This window comes from Scyliorhinus canicula, chromosome 6, assembly GCF_902713615.1.
Source record: "Scyliorhinus canicula chromosome 6, sScyCan1.1, whole genome shotgun sequence".
Classification (NCBI taxonomy): domain Eukaryota; kingdom Metazoa; phylum Chordata; class Chondrichthyes; order Carcharhiniformes; family Scyliorhinidae; genus Scyliorhinus; species Scyliorhinus canicula.
Window position 1 is genome coordinate 165,892,675 of NC_052151.1, and position 25,060 is coordinate 165,917,734.

General features: G+C 46.0%; 1 protein-coding gene across 2 annotated transcripts in view; it reads left to right on the forward strand.

Annotated features, from left to right (window-relative positions):
• The window catches only part of gsta.1 (glutathione S-transferase, alpha tandem duplicate 1), a 31,905-nt gene extending 16,121 nt beyond the window's left edge, over positions 1 to 15,784 (forward strand). For both annotated transcript variants that reach the window (XM_038800418.1, XM_038800419.1), the window contains exons 5-7: positions 3,041 to 3,182; positions 11,058 to 11,186; positions 15,098 to 15,784. In XM_038800418.1, the coding sequence (XP_038656346.1) occupies positions 3,041 to 3,182; positions 11,058 to 11,186; positions 15,098 to 15,220 (394 nt within the window). In that variant the 3' untranslated portion in view covers positions 15,221 to 15,784. The remainder of the gene's footprint in view (positions 1 to 3,040; positions 3,183 to 11,057; positions 11,187 to 15,097) is intronic.
• The last annotated feature ends 9,276 nt before the right edge of the window (positions 15,785 to 25,060 follow it).

A 25,060-nucleotide genomic window follows, 5' to 3' on the forward strand; every position in this document is an offset into this window, starting at 1 on the left:
AGAATGTGCAAACTCAACACAGAGAGTACCCAAATATAGAATTGAACCTGGGTCCCTGATGCTGTGAGGCAGCAGTGCCAACTGCTGTGAGATAGCGGTGCTAACCACTGTGCCACCATAGTGCCCTATCTGATATTTGGCATCAGGTTCCTGATCCTCTTAGCTGCTTCCAGCTGCTTGTAGTTTTCTCTTGCCTTGGTGATCAGACGTAGACATGGTACAACAAGACCAGAGCACTGTGCGGCTTCAACGTGGCAGCATCAGACTTGTGCTCTGCTTATTTGTCTGTACATCTTAAAATTTTGTTTGTACCAGGACCGAATTGCAGAGCTTCTGCTTCAGAGCTCAGTGAGCCTCTTTATATGAAATTAGAGAGCGTGCCAATTCATAATCTATTAGGGCAGATTTGATGTCTAATTACAAAATTAAATAATAAACCATTGTTGCAATATAAAAATCTACATTTGATTTCTGTATCATGTTCCTACAATGTTCTCCGTTTTTCCTTCTTTAATTTCCATCTTTAAGCAATTTGGAGATGGCAATTGCTTCTTTGGCAGAATTTCACAATAAATAAATTTACACTTGTCTCTGAGAGCAGCATTAAAGAGCCAGTTATAGGAAGCTGCAGTTTTATTCTTCATTCTGATTTGGTTTGGCAAGTTACTTTGTCTCCAAGGAGAAGAATGTTCTTCTGTCTCTGCAGAACAAATCCCAACACTGCCAAAAACAGATTAACGGATCATTCATTTCGCTGCCATTTCATAACATAACAGTGACTACATTTCAAAGTAAACCACTGTATGCAAAGTCCTTTGGGGTGCTTGGGAAATGTGGAAGAGGAACCTCATAAGTCGCACAAAAGAGAAGATGTTTCTTGAGCTACTCAACACTCCATTGCATCTCTGGGTCAGTGGAACTGAATATCAGATGGAGAGGTATGGTATCCAGTCAGATACTACGTGCTTTGATAGGAATTTCTATCCCATGATCTCCTCGATGACATACTTTAAGTCATGTGTTACCTATGCCACCTTTTGGTATTCACCAAGTCATGGAGGTTTCCCCTGTTGGAAAATGAAAAGAATTGGCCGATAATCAGACCTTCCCAGCAACATTTCCTTCTTGATGCTTCTCATGAACTTTGTAAAAGTTATTTGTGCTTTATAATACAAAAATACAGGTCATTGTGTCCATAATGAAAGTGGCAGAACTCGCCTTTATTCTATCCAATTGCCTACAGGACCTTCCCTTCCTCCAGTTGCCTGTCTTATTTGTAGCTTGCTTGCAGAACTTCGCTGCCTGCCTATTCGGTATTCATTTCTCTCTTGTTCCCTGCTTCACACACAAGGGCAGATCTGATAAAGTCCATCAGGCCCAGGCACTATTTTAAAATTGTGTTGTGAAATTATTGGTGGTGCCAATCTCCTTAAATCTGTGCCCTCTTGTTATTGTTGCTTCAGCCATTGGAAAAGGTTTATTTTTATTTAATCCATCTAAACACTTCACAAATTTGAACGTTTCTCTCAAGTCATCCTAGTCTTTTCTGTTCTGAGGAGGACAATGGCAGCACAGTAGCACAGTGGAGAGCGGCATAGTAGCACATTGGTTAGCATTGTGGCTTCACAGCACCAGGGTCCCTGGTTCCCAGCTTGGGTCACTGTCTATGCGGAGTCTGCACTTTCTCCCGTGTATGCGTGGGTTTCCTCCGGGTGCTCTGGTTTCCTCCCAAAAGCCCTAAAAGACTTGGTGTTCGGTGAATTGGACATTCTGAATTCTCCCTCAGTGTACCCGAACAAGCGCCGGAATGAGGCGACTGGGGGGTTTTCACAGTAACTTCATTGCAGTGCTAATGTAAGCCTACTTGTGACAATAATAAAGATTATTATTACTATTACTATTCTCCAGTTCATCCAAGTAACTGTGATCCCTCATCTCAGGAACCATTCTGGCAAATAAATAAAGATCTGGCAGCATCTGTGGAGAGAGAAACATTGTCAACATTTCAGGTCATCATTATTCCAACGAAAGATCAAAAACTTAACTCCTGTTTCTTTATTTTATCTTTTAATGGGATTTGGGAGTCGCTGTCTAGACCAGCATTTATTGCCCATTCCTAATTGTCCTTATGAATATGGTAGTGAGCCAATTCAGGGAGGCGGTGGCATAGTAGTATTGTCACTGAATTAGTAATCCAATGACATAGAGCACTCTGGAGTTCCAGGTTCAAATACTGCCACTGCCAATGGTGAAATTTTAATTCAATAAAACTCTGAATTAAAAGTCTAACGATGACCATGAAAAATACTCCATTTTCTTTTCCAATTAAGGGGCAATTTAGCTTGGCCAATCCACGTAGCCTGCACATTTTTAGGCTGTTAGGGCGAAACCCACGCAAACACGGGGAAAATGTGCAAACTCCACACAGATAGTGACCCAGAGCCGGGATCGAACCTGGGACCTCGGCCATACTGCTAGCAGTCAGTTCTGATTCGTGAATAAAGTTCAGTTTTGCTTACCTAATGAATGCTGTTTGAATTTCTCTATCACAGTAAAGACACGGGGAAAATATAAAATACAACACCAGAACATTGTTAGCATTTTAAATTAATTTTGTTTTTAATTATTTTTTCACCTGTATTCCTAGATTACTATGCCCTGAACCCGATTCAGTTTCCTATTTCCTAAGATGTAGGTGATGTTTCTGGGATTTTTTCTAGCAAATAGATCAGTAGATAATTAATTGAAGCCGGCTCCCACGGCCACCATGATCTACAAGAAACCCCAAGGATATTGTTAGTAAAAGCATTGATAATGGAGAGTGTATCAAAACAGTTTTGTTTACCATGGCGAATTGTAGTCGGAATGCATTCAAACACGTCAGGGGGTCCTGGGCCCTATTCAAACAAACTAACACAGGAGCACGTGCCCTGTTATAATTTACCCTTGTTTAGTGACAATAAAAAAAATTAAAAACTTCAGTAACTATTGTTACATGGAAGCCTTTTGGACTTATTTACTTTTCTCTCTTTCATCACAGAATTGACATGTATGCAGAGGGAGCCAGAGATCTGATGTCTCTTGTGATGAGGCATCCCTTCCTTCCTTCTGCAGAAAAGGAAAGCAATCGTACGTTGATCACCAGTAAGGCCAAGAATAGATATTTTCCAGCATTTGAGAAGGTACTGCAGTGTTAAAGCAGGAGAATAATGTTAAAGAAACTAACTTCAATCTTATTTTGACCATGCTGCACAAATGACAAAAGATCTTTAGTCAAGAATAGGGCCTGCTTGGTGAGATGGCAAGAGCTCGCGACCCTGGGTAGGCATCATCCTCTAATCGAGGGACAGCCCAACTGGCAAATGGCCTACTATCACTACCACCAGGAAATATGTAATATTATAGGAGCACCAGAGCAAGCGATAAAGGAAGAATGGTCAGGGCTAGAAACTAACCGCTTATAAGGTATAGAGGAATGAGGGGCTGGTTTAGCTCACTGAGCTAAATCGCTGGCTTTTAAAGCAGACCAAGCAGGCCAGCAGCACGGTTCAATTCCCGTACCAGCCTCCCCGGACAGGCGCCGGAATGTGGCGACTAGGGGCTTTTCACAGTAACTTCATTGAAGCCTACTCATGACAATAAGCGATTTTCATTTCATTTTCAACTGAGGGGGGTGAAGTAGCCTCAGTGAATAATGATGAAATCACCTTGTGATAAGAAACATAAGGAGGCACATTGGAGATTAATGAGTAGAATTAAGAAATGCAGAGATTGAACAAGCATGTAGCAAAGACATAGGCCAGAATTTTCTGCGCAATCCACCACATGATTCGCAGAGGCAGCCCGTCATTGACCAGAAGTGGGATCTTCTAGTCGGGATTCTGGCCGCTGTCAACAGGCTGTTCCCACTGACAGATCACTTCCGCCCATGGATATCCTGGCAGTGTGGGGTGGCTTCAATCGGAAATCCCATTGACAAGCGGCAAGAAACTAGAATCCCACCGCCAGCGTACGGCGCGCTGCCGCACAACACACCGGTGGGGGGGGGGGGGAGACCAGGGAATCCCGTCCAGGGCTTCCTTTTAAATGCACGCTTTGCCACCGGGAAACCCGCAGTGGAGTTACGTGCCATCAGCAGGACCAGAAGATCCCACTGCCGTGAACAGCCGGAAAATTCCGGCTGAAATGCTTTTGATGGGAGACTTTAACTTGCACAGAGATTGGGATGAGCTCAAGTTGGAACGGTGGAGAATTTCTGGAGAGCATTCAGGCTAGTTTTCTGCAAAAACATGTCTCAAAACCAACAAGGGAGTAGGCCATATTTGAATTAATAAAATGCTGATTTAGTTTACGATCTAATGGTGCATGAATAAATAGTGGTCAAATTGAGTTCAGTTTTCTGTTTGAAAGGAGAAATGCAAAATGGCAGCAACATTTTGGATTTGGGTAAGTAAACTTGGTGAATTGATAGAAGGAAAGCAGGGATTCAAAAAATAATTTAAAATGATGCAGAACGGGCAGCATGGTGGCGCAGTGATTAGCTCTGTCGCCTCACAGCGCTGAGGTCCCAGGTTCGATCCTGGCTCTGGGTTACTGCCTGTCTGGAGTTTGCACATTCTCCTCTTGTCTGTGTGGGTTTCGCTCCCACAACCCAAAGATGTGAGGGTCGGTGGATTGGCCACTCTAAATTGCCCTTTAGTTGGAAAAATTTATTGGGTACTCGAAAAAAAAAATTTTTTTTAAATGATGCAGAACCAGTTTAAATCCCTAAGGGGCAAGAGCTTTGCTTGTCTTTAAAAATTCAGGGGATGGCAAAAGAGATAAGAAACATGCAAAAACGTGAAAAATGGCACAGATCGTGGCAAATGATATGTAATAAAATGTGACAAAAAATAGATACCGAGAGCTACTAAAATTGATTTTGGAAATAAACTTATAAGGGATATCAAAATAAATACTTTTTTCAACAATTATATTAGAAAAAGAAAATGGCCATGGGCATTGTGGGGCACCTTGAAAACTGATGATGGTGATATTGCAATTAAAATGTCGAACATACTAAATAGAGACTTTGCAAACGTATTTATTGTTGAGGGAAAGGATAACATGCCAGATATCTCAAGGAAACTGTGATGGAGATCATACTGTCCGCAGAATTCAGGTTCGAATAAGGACATGTATAAGCAGCAGAAATTAATACATCAAGTATTTTAATTCAAAGTAGAATAAAATCACTTCAGCGAAAAGTCTTTCAAAACTCACCATTTGCTGCAAAGAGCGTTAGATAACCCCTAGGATCATTAAGCCATTCCAGACATATGTGGGATAAAGAAGATCCTTGAATCGACAGCCCATAAATTCTTTAAATTACCTCCCTGCAATTATAACCGAAAGCTAGACAGCGGGAAGAACACTACAAGATAGCAATAAAAATTTGTTCTTTCTGAGCTATATAATTTTTGACACTTAAGATAACACCATTTGGAGTAATCTGAACATCTACGTATCTAAGAAAATTGACAGATTGAAAATAGACAGAAGTAGAAATGTGTCTCAAACAACTCCCTGTCCAACAATATATCTTCGACACCTGACATTCAAAGACACTAAGATCATTAAATTACATATTGTTGATAAAACAACAAATCTGACGATTTAGTTATAGGAAATTGGCCAGTATCGAAAGACAATATACAGGAAAGCCCTTCACTAAATAGGGAAAATTATGTGTGAAAAGAGGAGCAGTTTTGCAGAACTGGCACTCACTCTCTCCTGCCAGGGCGTGTCAAAGTTCTGTTCTTCAGCCTGCTTCATCAAAAAAAGACCATCGTGGTTTTTGTAAGTATGTTTCTATTAAACTTCTGAGAAATGTATTAGAAATTGGTCTGAGATACTTTAGGATTTTCCATGTTTAGATATATCCTTCTCTTGGAGAAATTAGTTTGTGAGCAGATAACAAAGGACTGTCAACTGATTTATATTTTTTCAATTGAGAGTATTTTATAATAAAAATACTATTATTAGAAATTAAACTGCAGTCTTGCTCTCAAGTTTTCGATCCTGGACACTTATTTAGGAAATCTCAAATGACAAGGATCCACGACCGACAGAGATAAGAGGTTTTTAGTTATGAGTGACGTGTCTGAACTCCTTCCATGAGAAAGTAACTGAAATCCTGTTTAGCTGTTTGAAACACAGAAAGACTACCTCCCCTTGTGAGACCTATTCTGAGTCTTAGAAGAGTAACAGATTTCCCTCTTTTGGTGGCTTAACCTGATATAGGTTAGTAAGGTAGCTCCTTCGGATCGGAATACCTAAACCGCACACAAAACTAATAAAGAATCAGGGAAAGGGATTCACCAAAATCATAGGATATAAAGAAAATAATGGGAGTAAAGAGTAAAAAGTCTTGGACCAGATGGTTTCCATCGTAAGCTTTTAAAGGAAGTAGATGGGAGCTTGTAACCTTTCTAAGTTCTCTGAATTCGGGAACCATTCCTGTAGTTTGCAAAATCACACATGCTGTTCTACTATTTTCGAACGGTGAGAGGGAAAACTGTAGGGCTGATTAATTCTTAGTTGAATAAGAGTGTAGTGCTTAATAAAGCCAACTGTGTGAGTTCAATCCCAGTACCGGCTGCAGTAGTTCTTGCCTTTTCACCGTTCCCCATTGTGATATCCTGGTTTTCAATAGAAGCACTGTGCTCGGCATCATGGTTTGTGGATAGTCATGATTAGCAACTCTCAGACAACCAAAGATGCTACATAGAGAGAGAGAGGTGTGAGAAAAAAGGGAATTTCAGACCAGCTAGCTTAATATGTGTTGTCAGGAAATTGCTCAAATTGATAATTAAGGACAGTGACTGAGCACCTTCAAAATTTTCACTTGATCAAAGGAAGCCAGCACAGACTTTTGAAGGGTAGGCCATGAATGACGAACCTGATTTATTTATTTTCAAAAGGTAAATAAAAATAGTGTTTAGGGCAATATCTGTGGATGTTATTTATATGAACTCGCAGAAGGTGCTTGGTAAAGTCCCTCAGAAGAGACTGCTAAGTAAGGTTGAATTTCATGGATCCAGAGGCACATTATTAACTTGCTAATGAAATTAGCCTTGTGTCAGGCAACAGGGTGGAGATTAATAGGCAGGTACTTCAACGGACAAAGTGGTGACCCATACGGTATTTTGAGACCTCAACTAATTATTATCAATTTATATAATAGGATAGAAGGACATCCAAATTTACTGATAACACCAAGAAAGGCGGCAGTGTTGATGGAAGCAAAGAAATACAGAGATAGGTTAATTGATTTAGCGAATGGGCAAAACTGCGGCAAATCGATTTCAATATATTGTGAGGTCACCCACATTTGATCTATAAAACAGATTGATTAGAGTACTTTTTAAATACTGAAAAGCTAGAAACAGTGAAGACCCAAAGAGATTTTGAAGTCTATCTACATAGATCATTAAAATGTCCTGAATAGTTACACAAAATAATTAAAAGGCTAATGCAATACCAGGCCTTGAATCTAGAGGATTAGAATGCAAGAGCACAGACGTTATTCTACAGCTATACAAAGTCCTTGTTTGACCTCACCTGCAGTACTGACACCTTGGAAAGGACTTACTGGCTCTGGACTGAGTGCAATGCAGATTTTTCAGAATAATACCTGGACTCCAAGGATTACATTACGAGGAGTGATTGTGCAAATTAGATTTACTTTCTAAAATTGAGAATGACAAGAGGTGATTTGATTAAGTTTTCAAGATATCAAGGGGAGCTTATAAGCTAGAAAAAGAGAACCTATTCCTTCCAGTTTGGGATTTAAGGACTTGGAAAAATAGATATTTCAGAAGTGAAGTTAGGAACACCATTATAAGGGTAGGATGGTTGAACCCTCTTCTGCAATTGGTAGATGCGGGATCAACTGTTGATTATTAAATCTGAAATTGGCAAATTTATGTTTGTCATATTTAGAGATATGGGGAAAAGGAGAGTATATGGAGTTAGGATGCAGATCAGACATGATTTCATTGGATGACGGAACTGGTTTGCATGGCCGATCGTACATTTTTGGTAACTTAATTGACATTCAGACAACATAAGAACCCATGAGGATTTGGATCTTGATTAAATTCAGATAGGCTACCTACCATTCACAATTCTAATAGTATATTGGTTTCATGTCAAAAATAATGAATAGTCAGGAGACCAGAACAGAAAATACTGTAACTACAATGCAGGCCACTTAACACCTAACGGAGGGAAAATAGATTTGCGTTTCAGAAGGAATCCTTCAGAGGAGAATAAAGCACTTATTCTGGTAGAATTCATTGGCATATGTTAATTATGATATGCATTTAGAACTCTAAGAGATTATAACACATTCTGCGAGTTGGAAATACAATTAGAAAATTTGAACATAACATCAAATAGGGAGGTGAAATGAAATGAAAATCGCTTATTGTCACGAGTAGGCTTCAATGAAGTTACTGTGAAAAGCCCCTAGTCGCCACATTCCGGCGCCTGTCCGGGGAGGCTGGTACGGGAAGTCCATATGGTGTAGTCAATACAAAGTAAAAATGCAACAGAATACAGGAAGACTCTTAAGCTTACAGAATGGGTGTTTGATTGTCAAATGAATTTCAAGGTGATTAAGTGCGAATTGATGCATTTTAGTAGGAAGAATAAGGATGATTGGACTGCTTGGGAATTAGTCTAATAGGGTATTGGTGCGAAGAGATCTAGGGGTAAGGATGCACAAAAGACGATACAATTTAATAAGGCCACAAAACAAAATGGTAAACAAAGCAGAAGTTGGACAATGAGCCCACCCTCTGGCACAAAACCCCAATTTGGGAAAAATCGCTTTTGATTGACTATTTCCCCCCCCCATATTGTGGATTTTTGACCTTCATTTGACCCTGACATTGTTGTCCAAAAGCCAACGGGAACAATGCAACCCAGCCGATGTCCTCTTGAAGTCTATCACTGGTCTCTCTCTCTCTCTCAATAATAATCACTTATTGTCACACATAGGCTTCAATGAAGTTACTGTGAAAAGCTCCTAGTCGGCACATTCCGGAGCCTGTTCGGGGAGGCCAGTACGGGAATTGAACCCGCGCTGCTGCCTCGTTCTGCATTACAAGCCAGCTGTTTAGTCCACTGTGCTAAACCAGCCTCTGTTGTAACCCTGAACCTATAGGGAATCTGAATAAACGTATCCACAGGATAACTATTACAGGCTGCAAATAGAGACCTGGATCTGAAAGCTTACTTTAAAGAAAGGTGTGCTTAAAGTCAACCATCTGAAACAAAGACTCTTTTTCCTTTTACTTGTTTTTTTACACCCCTCTCCTACCCTCTGTGTTTGTCTGTCTTGTGTGTGCACAAAGGGTGGGGACAAGATAAAGTGGGGGATTAGGAATTAGAAAATAGTTAACCAGCTGTATTTGCTGCATATTTTATTATAGTTCTTGTTATAAATAAAAAGTAATTGTGTTTAAATTTACAAACCTGGTGGCTCTAATTATTGAGTCACCAAGAGCCAAAGACTTTGGATATTTTCTCCAAATGATTGGTTAATTCAATTTGTGTTGTGCCTCCGGGTCAAGTGGGGCTGGAATTAACCGCACACTAGCCCAGGGCGCTTTAACAACTTGCAAATCTTAGTTATTAACATATATATCAGGAAAAGCAGTGGTCCTAGTCCTAACAATTGGCCAATTTAGTGGCTTACTAGGTCGTTTGAGAGAGCCACTAAGAATTACATTTCTGTGGGTCTGAAGTCCAGTCTCGGACAGACTGGGAAGGATAGCCGATTCCCTTCCCTTTGGTGCAATAAATTAGCCCGTTGCATTTTTATGGCCATCTGGTAGTTTGACTACTACTGATGCCATCTTTTTCTTCAAGATTTATTTAAGTAACTGAATTTAAATCCCCAACTGTCATGGTAGAATCTGAACTCATCTGCAGATTAATAGCCCAGTCCTCTGACTTTATTTCAAAAGGAGTGGAGTATAAAAATAGGGAAGTCCTAGTTATGGTCCCCTTATCTAAGGGAAGATTGGGCATTGGAGGCAGTCCAGTGAATGTCCACTAGGTTGATCCTGGGTATGGCAGGATTTTCTGATGAGGGGAGTTTGAGTAGGTTGGGCCTGTCCTCATTGGAGTTTAAAAGAATGAGAGGGGACCTTATTGAGATACATAGGATTCTCAAGGCGTTGACAGGGTAGATGCTGAGAGGTTGTTTCCCCTTGTTGGAGAGTCCAATACCAGCAGGCATAATATCAGAGTGAGGCGTTGCCTATTTAAGACCGAGGTAAGGAGGAATTTCTTCTCTCAGAGCGTAGTGCATCTGTGGAATTCTTTACCGCAGAGGGCTGTAGTGGCTGGGTCATTAAAAATGTTCAAAGCTGAGATAGACAGATTTTTAATCAGTAAAGGGAATCCAGGGTTATGGGGGGGGGGTATAACAGGAGAGTGTAGTTGAGGATTATCATACCAGATCAGTCATGACTTCATTGAATGGCAGAGCAGACTCAACGGGCCGAGTGGCCTGTTTCTACTTCTATGTCTTATGGATTCCTCATCCAGCAACATAATCATTGTTCCAGAGATTACACCAGAGATCATAGCCAAATGTTATCTTGACCCTGTCAGACATTTGGAATTGTGCAGAAGGGGTTGCCTGACATGGCAGTTGAACCAGTCGTTCAACCTTCCTGGGTCTCTTAAGGTGCATATGTTGGCAGCCTTGCCCTCTACTTCAGCATCATGGGAGGAATACATGTTTCACAGTCTCTTCAAGCATCCTGGGAATGTGTGTACAACATTCCATTTTAGAACAAAAACTGTTTGGGGATGGAAAGTGTCTTCGCTTTCTGCCACTGTCATTCCAAATTCTGTTCTGCAGCCAAAAGCCACAAATTAATTGAGGTGAGCAGGCTGCTCGGCTGTCCCACATTTTAACTTTTAACGGCATGATATAATTGTCCTCTTGACATCCGTGTTATTTGCACCTCTAATGTGAGATTTTATTTCTCTTGTAGGTCCTAAGTCAACAAAGTGGATATTTGGTTGGTAACCAGCTCAGTGTTGCTGATCTTCACTTGCTGGAGGTTATCTTGATGGTTGAAGAGAACGCACCCCTCATTCTGTCTGAGTTCCCTCAGCTGCAGGTAGGGTTTATGTATTAAATCAGAAAGTTTATATTGTGTGATGAAGCTGAAAGGACATGAAAGAACAAAATGAATGCACAAAAAATGAAAAAGGTTAAGATACAGACAGGACTGTAAAACCTTTTGCGATATTTGGACTAATATAAAATTCATTCAGATTCATATGGTTGTTCCATAGAATTAATATTTTCAAAATGATGTCTTGATTTCCTGAGATTGCTTATGTTCTGAAGTGGCCTCTTTGGTCAGAACGGGATGAGTGTGCATTTTTCTCTTGGAATTCTGTACTGCTTCTGGAATCCTCACTGAACCTCTCTTTAGGAGGGGTTTGAATACACATCCTTGCGTTTGACACACCTTTGGTAGGGCTCTATCTGAGCAGACCTGAAGTGAGAATGAGATTTGAGACTGGGAGGTCAGCTCCTGCCTCATTTAGATACAAAGGACTGGATTTTAACCTGAAGGAGAGCACAGGTTTGGGAATGGATGAAGGGTTAAACTGACTAAATTGGCAGCGGTGGGGAACCCAGCTCCAAACCTGCCAACGTGCGCATTTCTTTGCAGTGGATATTAATCATTCAATTAATCGTGGAACTAAGAAATAAGAAGGGGAAGTGGAACTAAGAAATAAGAAGGTGATGGTGACCTTATTGGGGTTGTACTATAGGCCCCAAAATAGCCAATGGGAATTCGAACAAAAATATGCAGAGATTGGGGAGACTTTCAGGAGTAACAGGGTTGTCATAGTAGGGAGTTTTAATTTTCCTAACATAGACTAGGATTGCCATAGTGTTCAGGGTTTAGATGGGGTGGAATTTTTTGAGTGTTCCTCACAGAAAGTTTCCTCAGGCAGTATGTGGAGGGTCCTACTTGGGAAAAGGCAAGACTTGACCTACTCTTGGGAAATAGGGCAGGGAAAATGACTGAGGGTGACAGTGGGGGACCACTTTGGGGAAGTGACCATGGGTGGAATTCTCCGAACACCGGGGGGGGGGTGTCGGAGAATCGCCCGGGGCTGGCATCAATCCCGCCCCGCCATGTCCCGAATTCTCCGCCCCCCGAGATTCGGCGGGGACGGGAATTGCTCCCCGCCGGTCGGCGGGCCCCCCGCGGCAATTCTCCGGCCCGCGATGGGTCGAAGTCCCGCCGCTGACGGGCCTTTCCCGCCGGCGTGGTTTAAACCACCTCTAGTACCGGCGGGATTGGCGGCGTCGGCGTGCCCTTTGGGGGGGGGGGGGGGGGGGGCGCGAGGCGATCTGACCCCGGGGGGTGCCCCCACGGTGGCCTGGCCTGCGATCGGGGCCCACCAATCGGCGGGCGGGCCTGTGCCGTGGGGGCACTCTTTTTCTTCCGCCCCCGTCATGGCCTTCACCATGGCGGGGGCGGAAGAGACCCCCTCCCCTGTGCATGTGCCGGTATGACATCAGCAGCTGCTGACGCACCGGCGCATGCGCGGACTTCCGCCTGCCCACGAAGGCCTTTCGGCCCCGGCTGGCGTGGCGCCAAAGGCCTTTCACGCTGGCCAGCGGAGCGGCAACCACTCCGGCGTGGGCCTAACCCCTAAAGGTGCGGAGAATTCCGCACCTTTGGGGAGGCCCGACACCGGAGTGGTTCACGCCACTCCGTCCCGTCGGGACTCTAGGCCCCGCCAGGTAGGGAAGAATCCCAGCACATAGTTCTATTAATTTTTAAATAGTTATGGTAAGGGACAAAACTGGTCCACAGGTGCAAGTTCTAAATTGGGGCAAGGCGAATTTTGATGGAATTAGACAGGAGCTTGCAAGGGTTGTTTCGAGTAGCTTGTTTGAGGGCAAAAGGACCACTGGCAAGTGTGAGGCTTTTAAAAGTGAAATAGCTGGAGTTCAGGGTCTAGGTGTTCCTGTTAGGGTGAAGGGCAAGGCTGGCAGGAGTAGGGAATCCTGGATGACAAAACATATTGAGGTTTTGGCCAGGAGAACAAGCAGCTGGAATCAAGGGTTTCCCTGGAGGTGTACAAGGGATACAGGAGTATACTCGAGAAGGAAATTAGGGCATAAAGGGGGCATGAAGTAGCTTTTTGGCTGAGAGGATTAAGGTGAATCCAAAGGGATTTTTAAAGTATATTAAAGGAACAACTAGAGAGAGAATAGGACCCCTCGAGGACCAAAGTGTACAGTGTGGAACCGCAGGAGATGGGTAAGGTTCTCAATGAATATTTCTCCTGGGTGTGTACTGTGGAGAAAAACATGAAGACTTGAGAACCTGGGAAGTTTAGTGGCGATATATTGGGGGCAGTTCACATTACAGTAGAAGAGGTGATGGACGTATTAAAATGTATGACGGTGGATAAATCTCCTGGCCCTGACCAGGTATAACCCAAGAACACTGTGTGAGACGAGAGAAGAAATTGCGGGAGCCCTGATTGAGATATTTACATCATCATTAGCCACGGATGAGGTACTAGAAGACTGGAGGGTACCAAATGTTGTGCCCTTATTTAAGAAGGGCTGCAAAGAAAAACCTGGGAATTATAGACTGGTAAGCCGAACATCTGTGGTGGGTAAGTTACTAGAGAGGATTCTGAGGGATAAGATATACAGCCATTTGGAAAGACAGGGTGTGATTAGGAGTAGTCAGCACAACTTTGTTCATGGGAGATCATGCCTTACAAATTTGTTAGAGTTCTTTGATGAAGTGACCAGGAAGGTTGATTGAGGGGAGGGTGTGTTGCACGTTTTACTATGGGCGTAAAACGCGTTTATTGGAGTGTATTAACACGCCTCCGAGTTCGACGTGTGCTTAACACTACTAGGCTCTGTTCTATGTAATTATTTATCTCAACTCCACTTTGAAAGTTTGATGGTCTATCAGGTCAGCAAGGGACTGGACTTCAGTCGAGAATCAAATTGACCGGTAGCAGCAACAAACTTGTTGCTCCTTATAAGAGAAGGAAGCCGCAGAGAGGTGAGGCTCACAGTAGTCCATGCCTGGTAGTTACGCTTCCTGGAGATGTTTGAAAACATTCTACCAAGAGGCTCGAGGTTGTCATCTGAGCTGAGGGCCGATGTTTCCAGACTGTTGGATGAAGCTCTGTTTCTAGCTGGACTTGGTGGCCATATTTAACCTGCGGGTTGTCAAAGTCACCACCACCGTCAAATTCTTGGCCTCTGGCTCCTTCCAGGGCTCTGCCGGAGACATTTGCAAGATCTTGGGCAGTCAGTAGCCCGCACATGCATAACTGATGGCTTATTTGCCATGGTCGCCAATAAGAGTTTTTTTTTAAATAATTTTTATTGAAATTTTTACAAAATACAAAATATAAACATCTTAACTCTGTTAATATACAACCGCGGTAACACCCCATAAACAATACCCCCCCTCTCCCCCCCCCCCCCCCCCAGCTTCAAGAGCAACTTCAAACAAAAGGAAAGAACAAAAACAAAGAAAAAGAAAAAAACAAAAAAGAGAGAGATAGCACCCTCCACGAACCCATGTGCACAGTTCTCCCTCCCCCCAATCCTTCTCCCCCCCCCCCCCCCCCCCCCCCCCTTTCCGGGTTGCTGCTGCTATCGGCCTATTTCCCTACCTTTCCGCCAGGAAGAATAAGAGTATTTTTTTAATACTGGAGAGACTTCAGTGGTGAAGTTAAAATTGAATTTTGGAGGAAAGGACATTAGAATTGTTTTATCATTTGATAGAATATCTTTGACAGATATAACTGAGATAACATTGTGCGCATCGAAACAATAGTCTCTTTGCAATGATTCAACTGCTCTCCATGTGATTTTACTTTTGGCTTCAACCCTTTCGCTTGTTGACAAAGCAGTGGCATTCTAATTGAAATGCTTATTTGGGCTGTGCCAACAATGTGCCCTGATCCGTTTGTGCTAATAATCTTGCCTAATGGAGCGTGTTCTAACAATTAATTCCAGAAATTCAAGCTAAAGATCAGCACCATCCCAAGAATTCAGAAGTTCCTGCAACCTGGTAGTCCCAGAAAGCCTCCACCGGATGATCAGTACGTTCAGATTGCAAGAGAAGTTCTCAAGTTTTGAGCGGGATGTCATGAAAGGAGTGCAAATCTCAAATGTTATCAAAAGTAGTTGCACTCCAAGCTTAAAAATGATTTTATATTAAAAGAGGTTCCTAGCTGTCAAAGCACTTCATAATAATGCATAACTAAATATAGGTGGAATCGTCATAATTTTAACTTTCCAAGTGTGAATCTATACTAACAGATGATAAATATTTTTGATTACCTGAATAAAAATGTTATGTTTAATTTGTAAATGACAGTAATTTAGAAATACATGTCTTAGAAAACATTAACTGCAGGTCGTATGGAAAAATGATTCTGAAACTGTTTGAATGCTTGATGTTTCATTGTAATTTATATTGTTTAGTAATATTCAATATCATGTTCTGACACTAAGGCAAATTATTTTGGATGCTTTGCTAATTCTCTACTTCCCTTTTCGTTTGGAAAATTACTGAAGAAAGTATTATCTCTAGGTGTATTCTGGAAAATTAAATTTTCTCTAAATGTTTTTGTTGGCGGGGAATCCATTGTCTAGAATAAACTTACAAAGCTCATCAATACAAGATCATGTTCAGTCCTGCAAGTTGCTTTTGCCTTTGTATTTATTCCAGGATCGTATTTTCAGGTGTCTGCCTCTTGTGAGTGCCATTCAATTTTTGACTGTAGGTCAGGGCTCAATGGCACATTCAGGGTAGAATTTTATGCCCTTTAAAAGTAATTGTAGATTGGGATCACTTTGGGTCCGAAACTTGCATTTTCAGTCACTGTGCCTACCAGTGCTAGTGATCATTGCAGGGCAGGTAAGCAGCTGCTGGTGATGCTTATTGTTTTTCAAATATAGACTACCCAATTCTTTTTTTTTTCAATTAAGGGGCAATTTAGCATGGTCAATTCACCTGCCCTGCACATCTTTGTGAATTATGGGGAGTATGTGCAAACTACACACAGACAGTGATCCGAGGCCAGGATCAAACATGGATCGTCGGTGCCATGAGGCAGCAGTGCTAACCATTGCGTGTGATGCTTACTATTTTTTTAAAATATAAATTTAGAGTACCAGTTCATTTTTTTCCAATTAAGGGGCAATTTTAGGGTGGCCAATCCACCTACCCTGCACATCTGTGGGTTGTGGGGGTGAGACCCATGCAAACACGGGGGGAATGTGCAAACTTCACACTGACCGTGACCCAAGGCTGAGATCGAACCAAGGACCTCGGCACCATGAGGCAGCAGTGCTAACCACTGCATGTGATGCTTAATATTTTTTTTTAAATATAAATTTAAAGTACCCAATTCATTTTTTCCAATTAAGGGGCAATTTTAGCATGGCCAAACCACCAAACCTGCACATCTTTGGGCTGTGGAGGTGAAACCCATGCAAATACGGAAAGAATGTGCAAACTCCACATGTACAGTGACCCAGGGCTGGGATCGAACCTGGGACCTCAGCACCGTGAGGCAGCTGTGCTGCCCTCTACTTAACCTCATTTGGAAACACTGTCAGTAAGATCATAGATCTTTAATTTGCACTGTACAAAGCAATAGTTTTATTTTAAATCTCAAGTTCAGTTGAAGCAGAGAAGTTTTGAGAAGTTCAAATTAGATTTCTGTCAGACATTCCAGCAAACATAAACCTGAGGCAGAAGCTTATCTTTTGAGAAACAACTTCTTTGACACCGTTCAAAGTTGCGCAAGTACACTTCGGTAAAAATAAATCCACACTAACATCCTTAACTTAAAATGTAATTCAATTTTATGTGTTTCAAAATCTTGGTGACAGCCTTAAATTGGAAACGGACAGACTCACATTCACACTTTCATACTTTAACATGATTTAAAAGTACTGCTTGAAAACTAAAACAGGACTCGAGCATCTCACAGAAACAAAGCCATGCAAGTAATGAACTTAAACCAGAATATGCCAGTATACTATTGAGATTAAAGACGAGACACACAGACCATGAGCAGCGCTATAATCAATCATGCACACTTTCAAAGGCAGTCCTCAGACAAAATATACAGTAGCTATACTTTTACTCCCTTTGCTTTCATTAAAATTTTCTCGTTGAATTTTTCTTGACACTAAAGCTGATAGCCAGCTTCCATGCCAGGTTCAAGTTCAAGTTTCTTTTTCTTATCCGTTTTCTTAGCTGTGTTCCTTGTATGCTAACTCATCTCGAACCTTCCTTAGCTTAAGCTTGCATTTCTGGGCCTCCTCAAGAAGTCTACTCACAATGCAGTCATAATTCCCATCGGTTATAGTCATGATGATTGTGATATTTCACATCTTGCCACCTATTGTAAGATTTGAGGTCCAGAGTCACACATTATCCAAAAAGAAGGTCCAACTCGTCAGCTCAGATGATTTTAAATGAGTCTGTGGAGTAGTTTTCGAGAAGCAACAATTTAAATATGAGATATAAGCTTAAATAGCCAGGGAACACATATGAACCATGACAGGTTTACTGGTCCCAGAGGACAAACAGACAGTTGAAGCCGATTTCTGCAGCTGGAGCTCTTTTCTGTTTACAACCTTTTTTTATGTTCCCTGTCTTCCAGAGCTAACTAAAATGCTAAGAAGTGCTCCCCCAGCCATCCTCTATTTGTAAAAGATTGAATATTCTCCCAGTCATGGGGCTGGTGGTTTACGCCGTGTCAATCGTTTGTTTTATTCCCATCTGAGAATTAGCTGAAGGTTATTTTTCAGCTCTCTTGCCATTTGTCCCTGACCCTTATCTCAGTACAAGCCTCCATCCCATCATCTCCAGAATGGCAGCATTGAGCATGTACTGGGAAACCTCGACATAGGATCCTTGAGTACACCATACTCCTTGACTGCTATCCCCATTTCAGCCCAGTCCTTGGCTGTAAAGAGACCATGTTTGGAGACAGAAAGAGAATTCCACCTTCTGTTAGGCAATCACAATTCTATGCTGGCTGATCTTATGATATTCTTAAAGCCATCAATTTTTACAGAGAGAGCAGTTTTTTTCGAATGCTGTAAGGGTACTCAACACCGACAACTGCCAATCTCCAGACGCAATTCTGAAATTCATTCGCTTCATTCTGGATCACAACATCTTCACCTTCGACAACAAGTTCTTCATCCAGACACACTGAACAGCCATGGGGACCAAATTCGCACCTCATTTTTATTGAAAATGATTTACAAAATATATAACAACAAACAGGAAAAAACAACAATAAAACAACACAATAAGCATAACACCCCCAAGACCGTAATAACGCATATATCGAGCCCCCCCCCCCCCCCAAACCCGGTAAACAACAAGAGAACTTGAAAATAAATTAAATAAACATAGTCAACACCCCCCCCCCCTCCCCTTTCCCCCCGGGTTGCTGCTCCTGCTGACCTAGTTCCCTATTGTTGAGCCAGAAAGTCGAGGAAAGGCTGCCACCGCCTAAAGAACCCTCGTACCGATCCCCTCAGTGCGAATTTGACCTTCTCCAGCTTAATAAAACCCGCCATGTCATTGATCCAGGTCTCCACGCTTGGGGGCCTCGCATCCTTCCACTGTAGCAAGATCCTCCGCCGGGCTACTAGGGACGCAAAGGCCAAAACACCGGCGTCTGGGCATGCCCAGAACATATGGGCATGGTTCGCTGGACTCCCCGAACACCTGACACACCTGTCTTCACCCCCAAAGAACCTACTTATCCTAGTCTCGGACATATGGGCCCGGTGCAGCACCTTGAATTGGATGAGGCTAAGCCGCGCACATGAGGAGGAAGAGTTAACCCTCTCCAGGGCATCCGCCCATGTCCCATCCTCGATCTGCTCCCTCAGCTCTCCCTCCCACTTAGCCCTTAGCTCCTCTACTGACGCCTCCTCCACCTCCTGCATTACTTTGTAGATATCAGATACCTTCCCATCCCCGACCCAGACCCCCGAAAGCACCCTGTCCCTCACCCCCCTCGCGGGCAGCAAAGGGAATCCCTCCACCTGCCGCCTAGCAAACGCCTTGACCTGAAGGTACCGGAACATATTCCCCGGGGGAGCTCAAATTTCTCCTCCAGCTCACCCAGGCTCGCAAACCTCCCGTCGATGAACAGGTCCCTCAGCTTTCTGATGCCCGCCCTGTGCCACCCCAGGAACCCCCCATCAATGTTCCCCAGGACGAACCGATGGTTTTCCCTTAGCGGAGCCTCCACCGAGCCCCCCCACTTCCCCCCTATGTCGCCTCCACTGCCCCCAAATCTTGAGGGTAGCCACCACCACTGGGCTCGTGGTATACCTCGTAGGAGGGAGCGGCAACGGCACCGTTACCAGGGCCCCCAGGCTTGTGCCTCCACAGGACACCATCTCCAACCTTTTCCATGCTGCCCCGCCCCCTCCATCACCCATTTGCGCACCATCGACACATTGGCCGCCCAATAATACCCCGAGAGGTTGGGTAACGCCAGCCCCCCCACCATCTCTGCCCCGCTCCAAGAAGACCCTCTTCACCTCGGGGTCCCATGCGCCCAAACAAAGCTCATGATGCTGCTAGTCACCCTCCTAAAAAAGGCCCTAGGGATAAGGATGGGCAGGCACGGAAACAGGAACAAGAACCTCCGGAGCACCGTCATTTTGACGGACTGCACTCTACCCGCCAGCGACAGCGGCACCATGTCCCACCTTTTAAATTCCTCCTCCATCTGCTCCACAAGCCTGGTAAAATTAAGCTTGTGGAGAGTCCCCCAACTCCTGGCCACCTGCACCCCCACGTACCTAAAACTCTTCACTGCCCTCTTAAACAGGAGCCTACCAATTCCCTCCTCCTGATCACCCGGGTGCACTACAAACACCTTGCTCTTACCCAGATTCAGCTTATAGCCCGAGAAGCCCACAAACTCAGCCAACAGCTCCATCACCCCCAGCATTCCCCCCACTGGACCCGCCACATACAGCAGCAGATCGTCCACATACAGCGATACCCAATGTTCCTCCCCACCCCGCACCAGACCCCTCCACTTCCCCGACTCCCTCAACGCCATAGCCAGAGGTTCAATTGCCAGTACAAAAAGCAAGGTGGACAGGGGGCACCCCTGCCTGGTCCCACGGTAGAGCCTGAAGTACTCTGACCTCCTTCCATTAGTAGCTACACTCGCCATCGGGACCTCATAAAGCAACCTCACCCATTTGATGAACCCCTCCCCAAATCCAAACCTCTCCAGCACCTCCTACAGGTACCCCCCACTCAACTCTATCAAAGGTCTTCTCTGCATCTAGCGCCACCACTATCTCCGCCTCCCCTTCAACTGCCGGCATCATAATAACATTTAACAACCTCCGCATATTCATGTTAAGCTGTCTTCCCTTGACAAATCCTGTCTGATCCTCATGTATCACCCCTGGCACACAGTCCTCTATCCTGGTGGCCAGGATCTTCGCCAGCAACTTAGCATCCGCATTGAGGAGCGAGATTGGCCTGTATGATCCACACTGCAGGGGGTCCTTATCCCGCTTCAGGATCAAAGAGATCAGCGCCCGTGACATCGTTGGGGGCTTCCCCCCCCCCCCCCCCCCCCCCCCCTGCCTCATTGAAGGCTCCCACCAACAGGGGGCCCACCAGGTCCGCATACTTTTTATAAAATTCCACCGGGAACCCATCCGGCCCCGGCGCCTTCCCTGACCGCATTTGGCCAATCCCCCTGACCAGCTCCTCCAACTCAATCGGCACCCCCAGCCCCTCCACCAGCTACTCCTGCACCTTTGGGAAACGTAGCCTATTCAGAAAGCTCTCCATCTCCCCCCCCCCCCCCCCCCCCCACCGGTGGCTCCGACCGGTACAGTTCCTCGTAAAAGTCCTAAAGACCCCGATCACCTCTGCCCCTTTCCGCACCACATTCCCACCCTTACCCATCACTCCACCAATTTCCCTAGCCGCATCCCGCCTGCGGAGCTGATGCGCCAGCATCCTGCTCGCCTTCTCCCCATACTCATAAACCGCGCCTTGCGCCTTCCTCCACTGTGTCTCCGCCTTTCTGGTGGTCAGCAAGTCGAACTTGGCCTACAAACTACGCCGTTCCCCCAACAATCCCTCCTCCGCGTACCTCCTGTCAACATCTAGGAGCTCCCCCACCAGTCTCTCCCTCTCCCTCCTTTCCCTATGGGCCCGGATGGAAATCAGCTCCCCTTGGATCACTGCCTTCAGAGCCTCCCAGACCATCCCCACCCAGAGCTCCCCTGTATCGTTGGCCTCAAGGTACCCCTCAATACTTCCCCAGACCCTCCTACACACCGCCTCATCAGCCAGCAACCCCACGTCCAGACGCCACAGCGGGCGCTGGTCCCGCGCCTCCCCCATCTCCAGATCGACCCAGTGCGGAGCATGGTCTGAAATTGCTATGGCCGAATACTCTGCATCCTCCACCCTCGGGATCAATCCCCTGCTCAGAACGAAAAAATCTATTTGGGAGTAAACCCTATGCACATGGGAGAAAAAAGAATACTCCCGCGCCCTCGGCCTCCCAAACCTCCAGGGATCCACCCCTCCCATCTGGTCCATAAACCCCCTCAGCACCTTGGCCGCCGCTGGCCTCCTACCCGTCCTTGAACTGGACCGGTCTAGTAGGGGATCCAGCACCGTGTTAAAGTCTCTCCCCATGATCAGGCGCCCTGCTTCCAGGTCCGGAATTGGCCCAACATACGCCTCATAACATAGAACATAGAACAGAACAGGCCCTTCGGCCCTCGATGTTGTGCCGAGCCATGATCACCGTACTCAAACCCACGTATCCACCCTATACCCGTAACCCAACAACCCCCCCCCCCTTAACCTTACTTTTTAGGACACTACGGGCAATTTAGCATGGCCAATCCACCTAACCCGCACATCTTTGGACTGTGGGAGGAAACCGGAGCACCCGGAGGAAACCCACGCACACATGGGGAGGACGTGCAGACTCCGCACAGACAGTGACCCAGCCGGGAATCGAACCTGGGACCCTGGAGCTGTGAAGCATTTATGCTAACCACCATGCTACTGTGCTGCCCCTGCTACCGTGCTGCCCCCCCATAAAGCCAGCATCATCCCAATTCGGGGCATATACATTAACCAGCACCACCTTCTCTCCCTGCAGCCTACCCTTCACCATAACAAACCTGCCCACCTTGTCAACCACCACCTCAAACGCCTCGAATGCCACCCTCTTCCCCACCAGAATCGCCACCCCCCGGTTCTTCGCATCTAACCCCGAATGGAAAACCTGCCCCACCCACCCACCCCTTCCTCAGACGAACCTGGTCCGCCACCTTCAAGTGGGTCTCCTGGAGCATACCCCTGGTTCTCTTAACCGGCCCATTCAGCCCCCTCACGTTCCAGGTGGTCAGCCGGATCAGAGGGCACCCTGCCACCTTTCCCCGCCGACTAGCCATAGCCCATCGACTGCTCGCCCCAGGCCAGCACACCCTGCCTGACCCGTTCCCCATGACGATAGCGCCTCCCCTCCACCCCTAACGGCCCACACCAGCTCCTTCCTGGCCATTCCAGCAGCAACGCGGTATCCCCCCCCCCCCTAGGCTAGGACCCCATCCTAGCCGCGACGCACCATCCATGGTAGTTCCGTGAGCCAGCTGACTTCTGCTGACCCCGGCAACTCCCGCCAAAATCCGACCCCTCCCGACATGAGGTCATCCCCCCTCCTGCCACTCCTCCTTGGCACCGCTCCAGCGCGGGGAAAACCAGTAGAGACCACGCCCCCACCGCCAGCTCCACCCCTCCTGCCCCGCAGCGTGGGAAACCAGAGGAAAGCCCGCGCTTTCACACTGCCCCACCCCACCCTTCTGACGCAGCTCCCAAATATCAGCTCCACCCCATCCCCCAGTCCCGTACAGGAAAAAACCAAACCCCCAACATCCCCCGCATAACACAAAACCATACCCAACAGGACCACCCGGAAACAGAGCAAGAACCAGCATAGAAAAAACGTATCAAAATGACAGCAACAGCAAAAACAGCAACAACAGTAGTACACAAGACCCCGCAGCCCCCAAACCCTAGTTCGAGTCCAGCTTCTCCGCCTGCACAAAGGCCCACGCCTCCTCCGGGGACTCGAAGTAGTAATGCCGGTCCTTATATGTTACCCACAGACGCGCAGGCTGCAGCATTCCAAATTTAACCTGCTTGTTATGAAGCACCGCCTTCGTCCGGTTAAACCCGGCCCGCCGCTTAGCCACCTCCGCACTCCAGTCCTGGTAGATTCGCACTACCCCATTCTCCCACTTGCTGCTCTTCTCCTTCTTGGCCCAGTGCAGCACACACTCCCGGTCACTGAACCGATGGAACCGCACCAGCACCGCCCGCGGGGGGTTCATTCGCCTTGGGCCTCCTGGCCAGCACTCTGTGGGCTCCCTCCAGCTCCAGGGGCATATGGAAAGACCCCGCACCCACCAACGAATTCAACATCGTGGTCACATAGGACGGCAGACCCGACCCCTCCAGCCCCTCCGCAAGGCCCAGGATCCTCAAATTTTTCTGCCTCGTGCGAAAGTCCAGCTCCTCCAAGCGGTCTTGCCACTTTTTGTGAAGTGCCTCGTGCAACTCCACTTTCCCAACGAGGACCACGGCCTCCTCCTCCCGATCAGCGGCCTGCTGCTGCAACTCCTGAATGGCTGCCCCCTGGGCCGCCTGGGTCTCAAGCAGCTTGCTGGTAGTCGCCTTCAGGGAGTCCAGCAACTCAGCCTTCAGCTCCGCAAAACAGCGCAGGAGAGCAGCTTGCTGCTCCTGCGCCCACTGCCTCCAATCCTCGGGTGCTCCGCCGGCCGCCATTTTGTCCTCCTTCCCCCGCTTTTTCTGGGGTGCTGCTGCCGCCTTTTTCTTTGCCCCACTCCAGGTGAGCACCATAAATTCCGGGGAATATTCCTCCAAGCACCTTCCCGCACCGGGAATCATCAAAACAGCGCAGTTTGGGGCCCTAAAATCCTTTGATAGCGAGAGCTGCCGAACGTGCGGCTTAGCTCTGCATCACCGCAACCGGAAGTTCAATATGCCAACATTTTCATCCACATGTTTGAACAAGACCTCCTCACTGCACAGGACCTTCAAGCGACGTTGTACACCAGATACATCAATGACATTTTTTTCCTTTGAACCCATGGCGAAGAATCACTGAAATGACTACACGATGACATCAATAAGTTCCATCCCACCATCTGACTCACCATGGACTACTCTCCAAAATCAGTTGCATTCTTGGACACGCTCATCTCCATCAAGGACGGTCACCTCAGCACTTGGCTTTACCGCAAGCCCACGGATAACCTCTCGATGCTCCACTTCTCCAGCTTCCACCCTAAACACTTTAAAGAAGCTAACCCCTGTGGACAGGCCCTCCGTATACACAGGATCTGCTCAGACGAGGAGGAGCGTCACAGACATCTACAGATGCTGAAAGATGCCCTCGTATGAACGGGTTATGGCGCTCAACTCATCGATCGACAGTTCCAACGCGCTACAGCAAAAAAAACGCACCAACCTCCTCAGAAGACAAACACGGGACACAACTGACAGAGTACCCTTCGCCGTCCAGTACTTCCCTGGAGCGGAGAAACTACGACATCTTCTTCGCAGCCTTCAACACATCATTGACGAAAATGAACATCTTTCCAAGGTCATCCACACCCCACCCCCCACCCCCCCACTACTTGCCTTCAAACAACCGTACAACCTCAAACAAATCATTGTTTGCAGCAAACTACCCAGCCTTCAGAACAGCTGAGAACTGATGAGGTTCTTTGTAAGATCAGATGTGGCAATGATGGACAAACAAGGAGAATGGCTTAGAGTCTGTCGGAAGTAGGATGTGAGGAAGTGTAGTCAAGGTGGTTGTTGGAGTCGGTGGGTTTGTAGTT